Source organism: Apaloderma vittatum, unplaced genomic scaffold, assembly GCF_000703405.1.
Source record: "Apaloderma vittatum isolate BGI_N311 unplaced genomic scaffold, ASM70340v1 scaffold3578, whole genome shotgun sequence".
In the NCBI taxonomy this organism is placed as follows: domain Eukaryota; kingdom Metazoa; phylum Chordata; class Aves; order Trogoniformes; family Trogonidae; genus Apaloderma; species Apaloderma vittatum.
In genome coordinates, this window is record NW_009732258.1 from 3871 (window position 1) to 16269 (window position 12399).

The following is a 12399-nucleotide window of genomic DNA, read 5'->3' on the forward strand; positions in this document are numbered from 1 at the left end:
GGACCAGCCCGCAGCGCCCGAGCGCGGCTGCTCTTTGCACATTGCGTCGTCTTTTTGCCCGGCCCTCCCAGCAAAGCCCAGGCACGGCAGCAGAGAGAGGCACCGCCGGCCCTTCGACCGCGCGGTGCTGCTCTGCCTGCCAGGCTTTTACTCCAGAAGGGCAACCCCCTTACCTCCTTGGGCAACTCCAGATACCCCTGCTTGGTTTTTGTTTAGTTTGTTTGCTTTTGTTTTAAATTTAAACCCAGCATTTTGTGGATGCCTGCGCCCAAAGACAGCCAACAGCTCCTTCCGACATCCTCTGAACACTCAGCGTGTCATTCGTACAATAGCAAAAGACTGGCAGTTAAAAAAATACTCTGGAGCCAGGAAATATATAATACATTCAATAACAAAAAAAATATAGATATAAAATACTTGCTTTAAGGCTGTGTACAGTTTAACTGAAGATAATCTGAGGACATAAAACTGCTCAGCAATAAAAGAAACGTGGGAGGAGAATTTGTTAATGTGGTGGCCAGGGGAAGGCAGCAACAAACATCCCGAAAGATTTTTGTCGATGCTTCTAGAAAATAGTTTTAGTAAAACGGGATCCAGAGAGAGACCGAGTTCGAAGCGCGGGGCTGGTGCTGCAGGTGGAGGCCGTGCGCCCGTGCCGCTCACTGCGGGCCCTGGGCCGATCGCCGCTCCTCGAGCATCCTGCACACCCACATGGACACGACCTCGGCGTTGCCGTCGTTGTACTGCACGATGAACGGGTGGCCCTGCAAAGGGGGACAGGCAGAGTTAGCCAACGCCAACACAACACCCTCCCCGTGAAAACCCAAAGAAGTTCGTCGGCTTTTTTTCTTTAAAAAAAATACATTGGTTACCGTCATAAAAAGGCAATAAACGAGTGATTGAAACCAGTGAACTTCCTCTTGGATCCATATTATCCAACATACGCTGCTCCTGCAGAGAAGGGAGGGCTGGGGGAACCCAGACTCTTTACTGAGGCCTTGGCCTAGCACTCCTTGAAAATACTGATTTTAAATTTTTTTTCTTCTTGTGTTCTATTATGTTTTGAACCAGCTCCTTTCTAGGCTGGCCTGCCGGGCTTTTCAACTGCTAAACGGTGTTTTGGTGGAAAGATACCCTGCCAAAACCACTCACCCACTTGTAAAGGTCCGTGATCTCTTAATTTTAAAGTTTCTCTCTCTAACAGCCCCCTTGTGCACCTCTCCCACATGCATTAATGGGACACTCTCCTCTGTCAGGAAGGAAATCTGTGTTCACAGCCCAAACTGCTTCGTTTGCAGGGCAGGGGCTGGCCCGTGCCACACGACAACACGCAGCAACTCGCTGACATGCGCGTCCTTGACTTTCATCATTACGCCTTATCTCGTGGACAGGCATCCCTCAGACAGACAGTTCTACAAATTACCTAGGGGAAAAAACCCAGCCAAACACCCCACCAATATCCCTGCAAGTGTTAAATTCCTTTTTGTGCAGCGCTCGTAAAGAGAGGGATTTGTTCATGCTCATTCAAGTAATTGTCTCACTGATACAGAATGGAAAAACTCACCTAAGTATAACTGAGCTCCATGAGAAGCTACTGTGGGAATTCAATATGATGGCAAGGATGACTATACGATATTCTTGGCCATGAATATTTTGGCTACCGCAGGCACTGGAAGACTGTGTCTTAGACACCTTGGAAAACCAGAACGGCATCTCAGGATGGAGGAAAAATACGGCCTGCAATTTCAGCAGCCAGCTTAGGCAGCTCGTGTCTCAATCTGGCCACATTCCTAGAGATGGGAACATGCCATCTTCAGATGAATCTCAAATGAAGTATAAAAATCCACAGGAAACCGAGCACTGCAATTACAGAAACGACTGAAAGAAAGCAATCGCCAGGAGAAACCATCACGGATGATGAAAACCTCTACTCCAAATCACCCAAAAAAGCAGCTCGGATTTTTGCAAGGCTGAACGTCACAGCTCTTGCAAACAACGCCTGAAAGGAATCACGAGCAGATCCGCGGGGGAGCCTTGGTGGAGGGTGATGTACGAGTGGGAATTGCCGGCGCGCGCAGCCCGACGCCGGCCACAGTGGGCTCACGGGTCTGACGCGGGGCCCAGCAAGCCTGGTGGTCGGCTGGGGGAGGATGGCACCGAGCGGAGCGACGAAGCAGCCCCGGGCTAAACAGAGCACAATAAATCCTCGGCAGCATCAGCTCTGGGCAATAAAACACTCCGCGGGCCAGGGCCAGCCAACGCGGGAGCCACAGGAACAAAACATGCCATTATCCACAAGGATTACGGAGGAAGCGCGAGATGCTGTTGCTTCTACTCTTTGGAGTGGCTGGAACTCTCAGCTCGAACTTTTCCGGGGGAAGTCTGAGGCAGGGGGAGCCCTTCTTCACATCTTACTGGGACCAGCTCAGTTGCCTTCCCAGTTAATCTCACAGAGGAAGGACGGAAGGAATACTCCGGCGGCGCGACTTAGGCAGGAGGCCCCCCATGAGGAGAACACGACACGGACTGTGCTGTGAAGAGCTACAAACGTCTCGAGTGTTTTATTTCTAATCGTGACCCTCTTGCCACTGCAGTTTTCCAAAGCAAAGTCAGCTCGAAGAACTCGCTTTCCCCTGCTCAAGTTTATCCATACTTCCCACCAGGCTCAAGCTGCCAGCCCTTAATTTTATCTCCAGGCCTTTGAAATTGTGGGCAGCTGCGACCTGCCATTGTAATCGACCTTTCTGAGTCCGCTCTTTGTACTGCTACAGAAATAGATGTTTTCCCCCAATATTCAATTTTTTTGAAGCAAATTGCTTCCTTTCAGCCATTCTTAGCTGTAGGCAGCAACTTGAAATTTGTCAGAGTGCTCTGAATTTCCCACCCAGGCGGATGCCTGTGAGCTCACACTCAGTCGCTGCTTGGAAAATTGTCCTCCAAGGAAGAACATATCCAGAGGTACCAGAATCCATTCAAGAGCTTTGAGGATGGCAGCAGACAGCTCAATGCCACCAAAAGAAGATGGATGATCTTAAAATGACACATTTAAGTACACAGATGCTTGCGGCGCTGAGCATATGGACAGTGTCTTTCTCCTTCCAACACCTGGCTACTAAAAATCTTCAGCTTTGGTCTTGAACGTCAACCATCAGGGACAACGCCAAAGACAGCACCCTTTTTTTTTAACCTACTCCAGACACCCCACATATGTTTGGAAGTCATCGTTTTACTAAACAAATTCAATCTGAAATACTCTCAGTTTTACTACGAAAACCATTCAGGATTGGGACCCCAGAGACAGGAGTCCTGGTGTTTATTCCCAAAGCACCACTCATTTTCCAGCACGACCTTCACAACGCTGCTTCATCTTCCTCAGCCTTGTGGTTGAAAAGGGAATAAATGACTCTGTTCTCTCATGAGAATCAGCGGGCGGGGTTTTTTTGCCCAGCACTTTGGTATTTTTGGGTGCAAAAGGTGCGAGACCAAGGTAAAGGCTTACTACAAGCAAGATAGCCCAGAAGTAGCTGCTTCGCCTCTTAAACAAAACAAGAGTTGAGGATGCTGGGGAGAACAGGGAAAAACAATCAAGAGCCCACAGACACGGAAAAGCAGATGCATTGGGGCAATTAAAAACCAGCTATTAAAGCCAGCCCGCTTCTCCCATGAATCTCCTTTATGGCAGAGAGACTCCCCGCAGAGGACGACATCTCAGACCCGGTAGATCCTCACGTGTAAGCTACTCACAACAGGCAAAGGGAAATCGCAGGCTATGCGAGGTTGAAAACATCAGCCAGCCCGTTTGCTTTGTTCTGTGAGGTTATTCTACTGAAGCCCGGGTTTTTAGACACTCCTCCTCAAGGGGACAAGTTTAACTTGAACCTACCCTTTAGACTTCCCATGGTTTCAGACCATATTGCTCTAGTCAAGATTTTTCTCAGGTTGAAGCGATGTTTTTACTAGAAGCCATTTTTCAGAATGTGGCGAGGCATTTTTTTGGTTTGTTTGTTTTTAAGTGGGGAATGGGAGAAATGAGATTTGCACCAACGCTAAAACCACAGCGTCAGCAGGCCTGGTCTTTGCAAATCTTGGTGGACAGCCCCAAAAGCAAGACGGTCACAAGCAGCCCAGGGACGTGCAACGTCCACGGGCAGAGCCTGTGCTGAAGTCTACGCCCAAGCCACTCTGCTGCTTCCAACCCCACTAGATCACACCTCACTCAGCAACATCCTGCTTGCTGTGGTCACTCCTGCAGCCACAACGAAAACACACACCGAAGAGTGATATGGAGTTGGGGATAACGCACGAGGCCATCAGACATGCCCACATGCAGCAATATTGGAAATGAAAATGCAGCTCAAACTACATAGGAGGGACTTGGGTTGGCTTAGCATCCAGAAATGTCTCATTTAAGATTTCCTCCAGCCTCCAACCATCGTGTCTGCACCAGCAGCAGTCCCCTCTGCTCTCAGCAACTTCTTCCTGAAGCCACTCCAACAGCTTCCATGCATTTTACCACTATTCAGCATCTAGTCCCCTGTTTTCCCCTTTTCAGGCACCCAGAGTACTGCAACCATTAAATCCTGCAGTCCAAAACACATGTACCTCAAAAAACAGTGCCTTAAACTGGAGTTATCTTTGGAAGGGAGAGGGAAGAGAAGGCACAGGGAGATTACAGAGGGAGGGAAGGAAGGAACAAGGGTAAAAAAAAAAAAAAAAAGGGAAAACCAAACCAGGTGAAAACCAAAACTGTCAAAGGAAAAATGCAGCTGCACCACTCCAGGTCTAGTGCATGGCTGGGGTGCATGATGGGGCTGGGAGAAAAAAATCACCTCAGGAAAGAAAAAAAATGAAAGTCAGAATAGCTTGGACACTATTAATAAATTCTGGTCACTGCCTCAGCTACAAATAAAAGTCCCAGCCCTGACTTCAACGGTGAGCAATATATTCTTGCAACAAACGCAAGCAACCTGCTGTACTTAAAATATTCCCGAATAGATTTATTTTGCTTTGCAAGGTAACACTGAAAAAAATTAAACGCGTGGGAGCTTAAAATACATTTTCTGTCGCCGTGGTCGGTTTCTCACTGCCCTGGCGAGATTCCACTCTTCTTGGTGCAGCGTGCATATCCTTTCTGCACCATCCATCCATCCATCCATCCATCCATCCGTTTTTGTGATGGGGGCACGTTAGCTGGCTTCCAGCCCAGCTCAGCCTCACCCTCACCCCCTCCCCAGGCAGCGGCCACTTACGTTACGTTGCGAATCGGCAAATAAAATGGCCTTAAAAACATGAGGTGACGTGTGTACCCAGCAGAACCCAAGCAGCGAAAAATCATCGAATCATAGAATAGCATAGGCTGGAAGGGACCTCAGAGATCATCTAGTCCAACCTCCCTGACATGGGCAGGGACGGCACCTCTCGACTAGACCAGGCAACACACGGGGATCGAGCAGGAATCGAACCCGCGACCTTGGTGTTGTCATTGTTGTCAGCATCGTGCTCAACCCACTGGGCTAACTGGCCCCCTAAATACACTGAAAAACAAACACCAAACCTCTCCCCGTGCCTGCCTAAGCCCAGCTCGGTGGGACAGGCAGCGATTTCTGCATCCGCCTGGCAGCTCGGAGCTGGAAAGGTCAGGCAGGACGGGGCCGGGGCTAGCCCCAGCGTGAGTGTCAGCCAGCCTAATTTTGTGTGTCAACTCGGAAAATTAGATAAACAATGACAAACCAGGCTTTTTAAATGAACTTGTCTCATCTCGTTCTCTTGATAAAGGGTACATTTCTCAAGTTGCAGTGTCCCACCAGACAGGTTAACTCTTTCAAAGGGGAGCACCTTGCGGAGGGCAATGTAAATGATTTAAATATCTGACATGAAATTAAAAGGGCAGTGCCCCCCTGAACACACAGCCCTGGTAATTCAAACTCATTGCTCACAAGCCATCAATCATTTAGCCCAGTCAATTAAATCGCCATTATTCAAGGGTAAAAGTTCCATGATTTTACCTACCCTTAAAATCCAGCAATTTGCTTTCATGGCCTTCTCCTCCAGCCTGAAGAATCATAATTTCTGATTATAACCCACCCAGAGCTTTTGGCAATGGGCCTGTGCGTCACCCACAGCCCCAAATCTGGGCTACCTGAACCCTTCCCAGCTCTACAGCCTAACGCACACCTAACAGTTTACGCCAGCTCTCACAGGGACGATCAAAGCTTCACAAGAGCCTCCTCCATAAATAGGTTTCTCTGTCACCAACCATAAAACGCTCGTGTTCGGATTGCACCAAGGAGGCTCAGACCAACACCGAGGCCCCTAAACATTGCCAAAGGACAGGCAGACAGTAAATAAAGTCCCTTAAGCAATGCTGATGTGATTTCAGCGCACTTTTCAGGCACAAAATAATTGGGTGTCTGCTGTGAGACTGGTTTAAAGGGTCTGTGAGACAGGCAGGTACCGGCCTCAGCCAGGACAGCAACAAAAAACGTCCCCCGTGCGAAATACCGGTCAGTCACCAATCTCCTTGCACATCTGCAAAAATGACAGGGTGGGGTTAGGAAACAAACAGCCTTGCTGTTGGTTGCAAGTGCCATCCTTTTCATGCTGCTTTTTGCAGGAACCCTCCCAGACTGTGCAGTTAAAGGACTGTGCTCCAGAAGCAGCGAGATTATGCATCTCGTTTAAAAAATCTGAATTCGGCGTGACAAAAACCACAATAAAAAGATCCCAACTGTTGCAGACACAGACTAGCAAGACGATGGCAGTACCCTTAGACAGCGTTTCAAATACAGTTTATTAGTGTGTGATATGAAAAGAGTATTTTTATTGCATGATATAATGCAATGGGACCTTGGGCGCTCTGCAGAAGGACCTTGCACTCAGAAGTGTAATGAACCCATAGTCCAAAAAACATTATACTGTACATTAACCTATCATTAATGGCACATTAGGGCTAGGGGCATTGCACGCTTGCTGGTCAGGGCTCCATCAGGACAGTATGGAGGAAACCACAGTCTTCGCAGGCTTAAAACAAATAGAGAAAATAAATATTACTGATGGCTACAGGCTGCTTTAAGGGAAGCTCACTCTCCGCTTAACACACGATTTTGATGCCATTTTTTTAAAGGAGAGGAAAGAGAAGACAATGCTGTAGTTTATCAGGCACGGCCAGGAACAGCACGTCACTGCTCTGCAGCACTGAATGTCTCCGTGGTGCACCCGATGCATCAACATCGAGCTTCTCCTGCACAAAACGTGGCACCCATAAACATCGGGGCACCTGCTAAGACCAAAAGAAGAACCTGAAACCTGCTCCCCCTCCCTAACCTCCGACGACACTAGTAAGGCTTCCCTGGCAGCAGGAGTTGAGACCTTTTAGAGCATCCTGTGGGTCAGTGGATGCCCCACGGCCGCCTGCAGGGACCCATCTGTACCCATTCCCACCACACCTATTCAGCAAAACTCCAGCCTGTGTCTGCGGTAACTCAGTGTTACACAACCAAACCACAGCGTTTGTCGTGTTCCTGAATCAGCTGGGATATCCCACACCTACCTGCACTGCTCTCTCTGTTCACAGGCAAGCTCGATCAGAGAGCCACCGTGCGAACGTCAAATCAGAAAAGCCTGGCTGGCACCTCACCCCTGGGCTGAAGGAGCGCGAGCCTTGCATTGCTGGAAAAGTAAGAATTGGGCTGTAAACCAGCACACACGTCCCAGCTATTCTCCCATTGCTACTGGTGCGCCTTTGCTATTTACAGCTCTTGTAATTAACTGAGGGCACAGGCTCGTGGGGAAATTCTTGCCCGTTCACATGTCTAATGGGAACACAAGTCAGACCTCCAAAAGGACAAACACAAATCGCAGCTCTGGAGCTGCACTGTCTTCCCAGGACATCTGGAAGCACGAAATGCTGAGTACAAGCTACCCCAGACTGACCCTCTGTCCCCCTCTAGTCACCTCAGCATGTTTAAGATTTCATCGCTCTACCACTGCCTCCAGTAGAGCAGGATTTTACATCTAGAGCTCCTGCCTCCAAGGACAAGCCAAACTAAATGCTGTTCTAATTATCTGTGCTAGCTTTCCACCAGGCCCATTTCTGCTCCCACAGCCAGGAATAGCAGTGAGGAATCCTCAGGCCAATACTCTGTTGCCGACTCCCAAAACATTGTTAATTCACAGGCACGGAAGGTGTCAGAGTCCTCCTCGGGGGCTGCTCCACGCAGATTCCTTCCGTCGCTCACTTCTAAGGCTTGAGTGGGGTAAAAAAAAATCTGAAGGCTTCAAATGCTCGCACTGATCCACGGAGATGCAGAATATAGACGTGGGTGCAAAGAGCCCCCAAGACGCTATTTAAGTGCGACCTGGCTGTTGCATCTCTTGGTTCACTTTTACAATTTTAGGGTGTGCTTTGATCATGGGAGGTGACCCCTCAAAGAGAAGGGTGAATGTCTGAAAGTGCCTGAAACGGCAGCAACCGGGCAGCTTAGCATGCCTGTCTGGAGAGAAGAATCACAAACTGTTAGGGGTTGGGAGGAACCTTGAAAGATCATCTAGCCTAGAGTAGGTCACACAGGAACGTGGCCGGGCAGGTTTTGACTGTCTCCAGAGAAGGAGACATTCAGAGAGCGTCGCCCCACTGTCCCGAAGCACCAGCAAGGCCAGCCCTTGCTCCCAGAGACACTCTCCTCCAGAAGCGAAGCCTCTTTGTCTCTTCCACGCAGCACCTGCAGCGATGGGGACAGCCTATGTCAAACTGCAGCAGCAGGTTTAGCCATTAAGTACCAGCTTCTCCGATGCCCTTGCCTGGCTGCGACTGATCTGGGACCAAGTGTTTACTGGCCCAGTTCTCTCTCCCAGTTCCCATCCTCAGAACAGCAACTATTCAGGGCAAGGACTGCCTCTCGCTGTGCTCGGTGAGGAACGTTGCATCCCCCAGAGCCCGTTCTTGGCTGGCCGCTGGAGCGAAATCTCCCGTAGCAGGGGCCAAAGACAGAGCAGCAGGAGGCTCCAAAGCTGAGGGTGGCACAGGCGGCCTGAGCGCACACAGGGACTCCTGGAGTCCGAAGTCAAAAGCCCCCCGAAGGTAATGCTTTCACGGAATATCCCATCATGAGGACATCACCTGTAGCTTCCGCCAGCTCAGAGGGCAGAAAGGACCTGTTGGTCCAGAGAACAATGTGGGCAGCAAAGAGAGCCGCATCAATCGGTGGCGTTTTCTGGGCGGAGACGAAGCAGGGACAAGAAGACGTCCAGAAGCAAAAATCAAGTATCATTAGTCTGCTTGAAGCTCCTGCTCTGTCTCTCCTCATTCTGCGCAGCTGCCGGCACAGCCCCAGCCTGCCCAACACTTCCAGGCAGAGCGTCAGGAAGCGGAGAGTTTTGTTTGTTGCATGGCCTCCCTAACACACGCTGTAATTAAAATGTTGATTACTAAACAGTTTAAATATATGACAGACAATGCAGTTAAAGCCTACAGTTAGGTCAATATGTGATTTAGATTTGCCATTTAAAAACTCTCATTTAAATTTTGCATACATTAATCACTACCATACTTCAATGTTCTGATATCCACCTGACTACACTATTAAAATAAAACTTGCTGCCCCAGGGAAATCCTACTTATTCTTAATTGTTTCGAGGCTTTGATGGGCTTTTAATCTAAGATTAATTTATGCAATTTTAAATAACTCTTCTTATGATTAATAAGCTTGAAAATTAAAAGGAGTCTAAAGCAATTATAATGAGCATTTGGTCATAACCTCATTAGGAGAAGGAGTGAAGGATACAGCTCTGGAATTCTTACAAGACTACAATTTAAGGTTACTTTCAGAGGAGTCAAACATAGTTCTTGAAATTGCAAAGGCAGATTAGCCTAGGTCAGTGTTAGCACTATGGCTATCTAGATTAGCACGCTAATGATTTTATCCCTCTGATGATATTTCAGATAGTGAAAAGATGATACAAGATACATCAAAGATAAGTGGATAATGCTACTAAGCAGTGGGGTCTTGAAGCTATATTTCTTGCTTATCTTTTTTTTTTTTTGAGAAGGATTACGGGTTTTTTTGTATACTACTTCTCTATTTGTAGATTAGTTTTTACCAAAGCATTTTCACTTTTTCAGTGAGAAAGTTAATTTCAAGTGACTTTCAGCTGGTTCAGTAGTTTTGTTGAGGTGTCAAAATTCTGCTGAAATTTACAGGATTTGTTTTTAAGTATCAGCAGTCCCCAAGCATAACGGATGGTCCAACAGGAAGAACAGCTTAACTTAAACATGAAAACCTTAACCTGAAGAGCACCTGTTCACACATCACACCTGAATTTCCATTTTCAAACAACAATACAGATCCTTCCATTACGATGAAACCTTTTTTTTTCCTATACCATTATGATTAAAATAGGTTTTTTTCAACCTCCTTCTGAAGCTTTGGACATTAGGCAGAGCCCAATGATGTGCTGGTGGCCCTAAAAAGAGTCCTCAGAGCCCCGTTGTGCACCTGACTGATGTGTCCACGTTGGTAACTCATCACCAAACTCAGGGTCGAGAGGGATTTCTTTTTTCAAGTTGGATTAGTTGGAATCAGTGCAGCTCCTTCGAGTTTTCTAGTCTGAAAGTGACTCCCAACAACTCAATCCCCTCCTGTTGTGGTGGTGTGCGTGGGTGCATACATGGATGGGTCCAATTTTTGGTGTTCCCTTTCTGTGGCACATACGAGTCTTAAATTTACTGCCGAGTTTTGGGTTTGGCTGTGGCACAGAGGAGTCTATTTGCCCATCTGCAGATCCCTCTTTCCGCAGCGGTTCTGCTTTTGATATTTGCTGTTAAACCAATAACGGCGCTTGGCATGCCTCTCGGCGCTTAGCTCACAGATGAAACAACTCCCAGCAAAGGTACCTTTTTCTTGGGACGACTCTTAAAAAAACCTAAAGCAACCAAAATATAATTGGAGTCGGCTTTTTTTGCAAGTGCTGCTGAGGTTAAGAAGAAAAAAAAAAGAAGAGGAACAGAGAGAGTGGCCCAGGGCTGATAGAGTATGTCAACATTAGCAAGCTGTCGACAACAGAAGCGGATCTGCAGAGTGAAACGGTTGGTGCAGTGTTTCAGGGATGGAAGAGGTTTTACTTTTGACCAGCTCCGGTCTGGTTTGTGGACACAGCGCCCATTAGTAGCTGGAGCTCGTTAGGTGTGTGCCTGGAGCACATGTGGTTTGGTTTCATTTGAAATCGATGGAATTCATGAGCTTCGAGACCTGTCTTGTGATGAGAATGAAAGAGTGGTAGGTCTGAAAGAGCAGGAGATTCACCCCCAAAAGGCACACCTGACCTGAACCCAAATGTTAACGGAGATGCACCTGCAGGAAAGTCTCCAGCTGACGCCTCACTGGAATGGTCTTTTGGAGACCAGAGCTAGTCAGACATTAAAAGGTGATACAGTATTTCCTTCAGACCGGGAATAAGTGTTCCTCTGGACTGGGAAAGCAGGGCAGAAAAAACAGTCATTTTCTCTATTTCTCAAAACTGGTTTTGACTGACAGGGAAAAGTAAAAAAAAAAAAAAAAAATCACCACACTGGAGTAAACTGAAACAATCTCCTAAATGTTTTCCATCCAAAACTTGGAGTAAAAAATGCTGTGTGCATTCAAAAGCCTCCACACATATACACAAACACCAAACAAAACAAAACAAAACATCACCAGAAAATTATCTGTCTGGAAGCAAAAAGGGAAAATGAAACAGCCTGCACTTAGCTAGCATTTCCGAGATAAAGTTTCTGCAGGTGAACAGGTTGTTTTTAAAGGTATCCCACAGAATCATATTGAATTCCATGCCTACACACCGTCTGCATCTAGTGCAAACTAACATCCCCATGTTTGCCAGGGTTAGTAAAGCGGCTAAATAAAACAAGCATTGAATGATCAAGCATGAACATACTGTCAAATCACCCCATGTTGGGAGCAGAAAAAGCACAGGTATGAAACGACGTCCGAATAATCGCACGGAGCTTGCTGAAAACACAGAGAAGGCGGCAAAATATATATCACCACTAGTCGGCTTGGGGGAGAGAAAAAAAAAAAATTAAAAAAATTCCTTTGAATGTCTCACAAGGTCACGGAACAAATGACCGAGGCCACGGAACAAATGACCGAGGCCACGGAACCCATTTCCATTCTCAGACTTGTATTTTAATGCCACCGTTCCCTACCGGGAGCCCTTCCCCGCTGCAAACCCCAGCTCTCTCCACCCGTCCTGATTTACACCGGGCGAGCATTTACTCCAGTCTCTCCCCATTAAATCCGAGCAGGCAGATGCACGTTTATGGGACAATGAACTTTTCGTCGGCTGCGGCTCGTCGTGCTTTCCTCTTACGGTTTTAATAAACCTGCGTGCGCGTTCCCGTGCTGC

The 12399-nt window shown here is 47.6% G+C and overlaps 1 protein-coding gene across 1 annotated transcript in view; it reads right to left on the reverse strand.

The window, feature by feature from the left end:
* Nucleotides 1-659: 659 nt before the first annotated feature.
* MAP2K5 (mitogen-activated protein kinase kinase 5) overlaps nucleotides 660-12399 on the reverse strand; it is a gene marked incomplete at its 5' end in the record, with an annotated part of 80992 nt that continues 69252 nt past the window's right edge. Inside the window, one exon of the mRNA XM_009875436.1 lies at nucleotides 660-764. Within this exon, the coding sequence (XP_009873738.1) occupies nucleotides 660-764 (105 nt within the window). The remainder of the gene's footprint in view (nucleotides 765-12399) is intronic.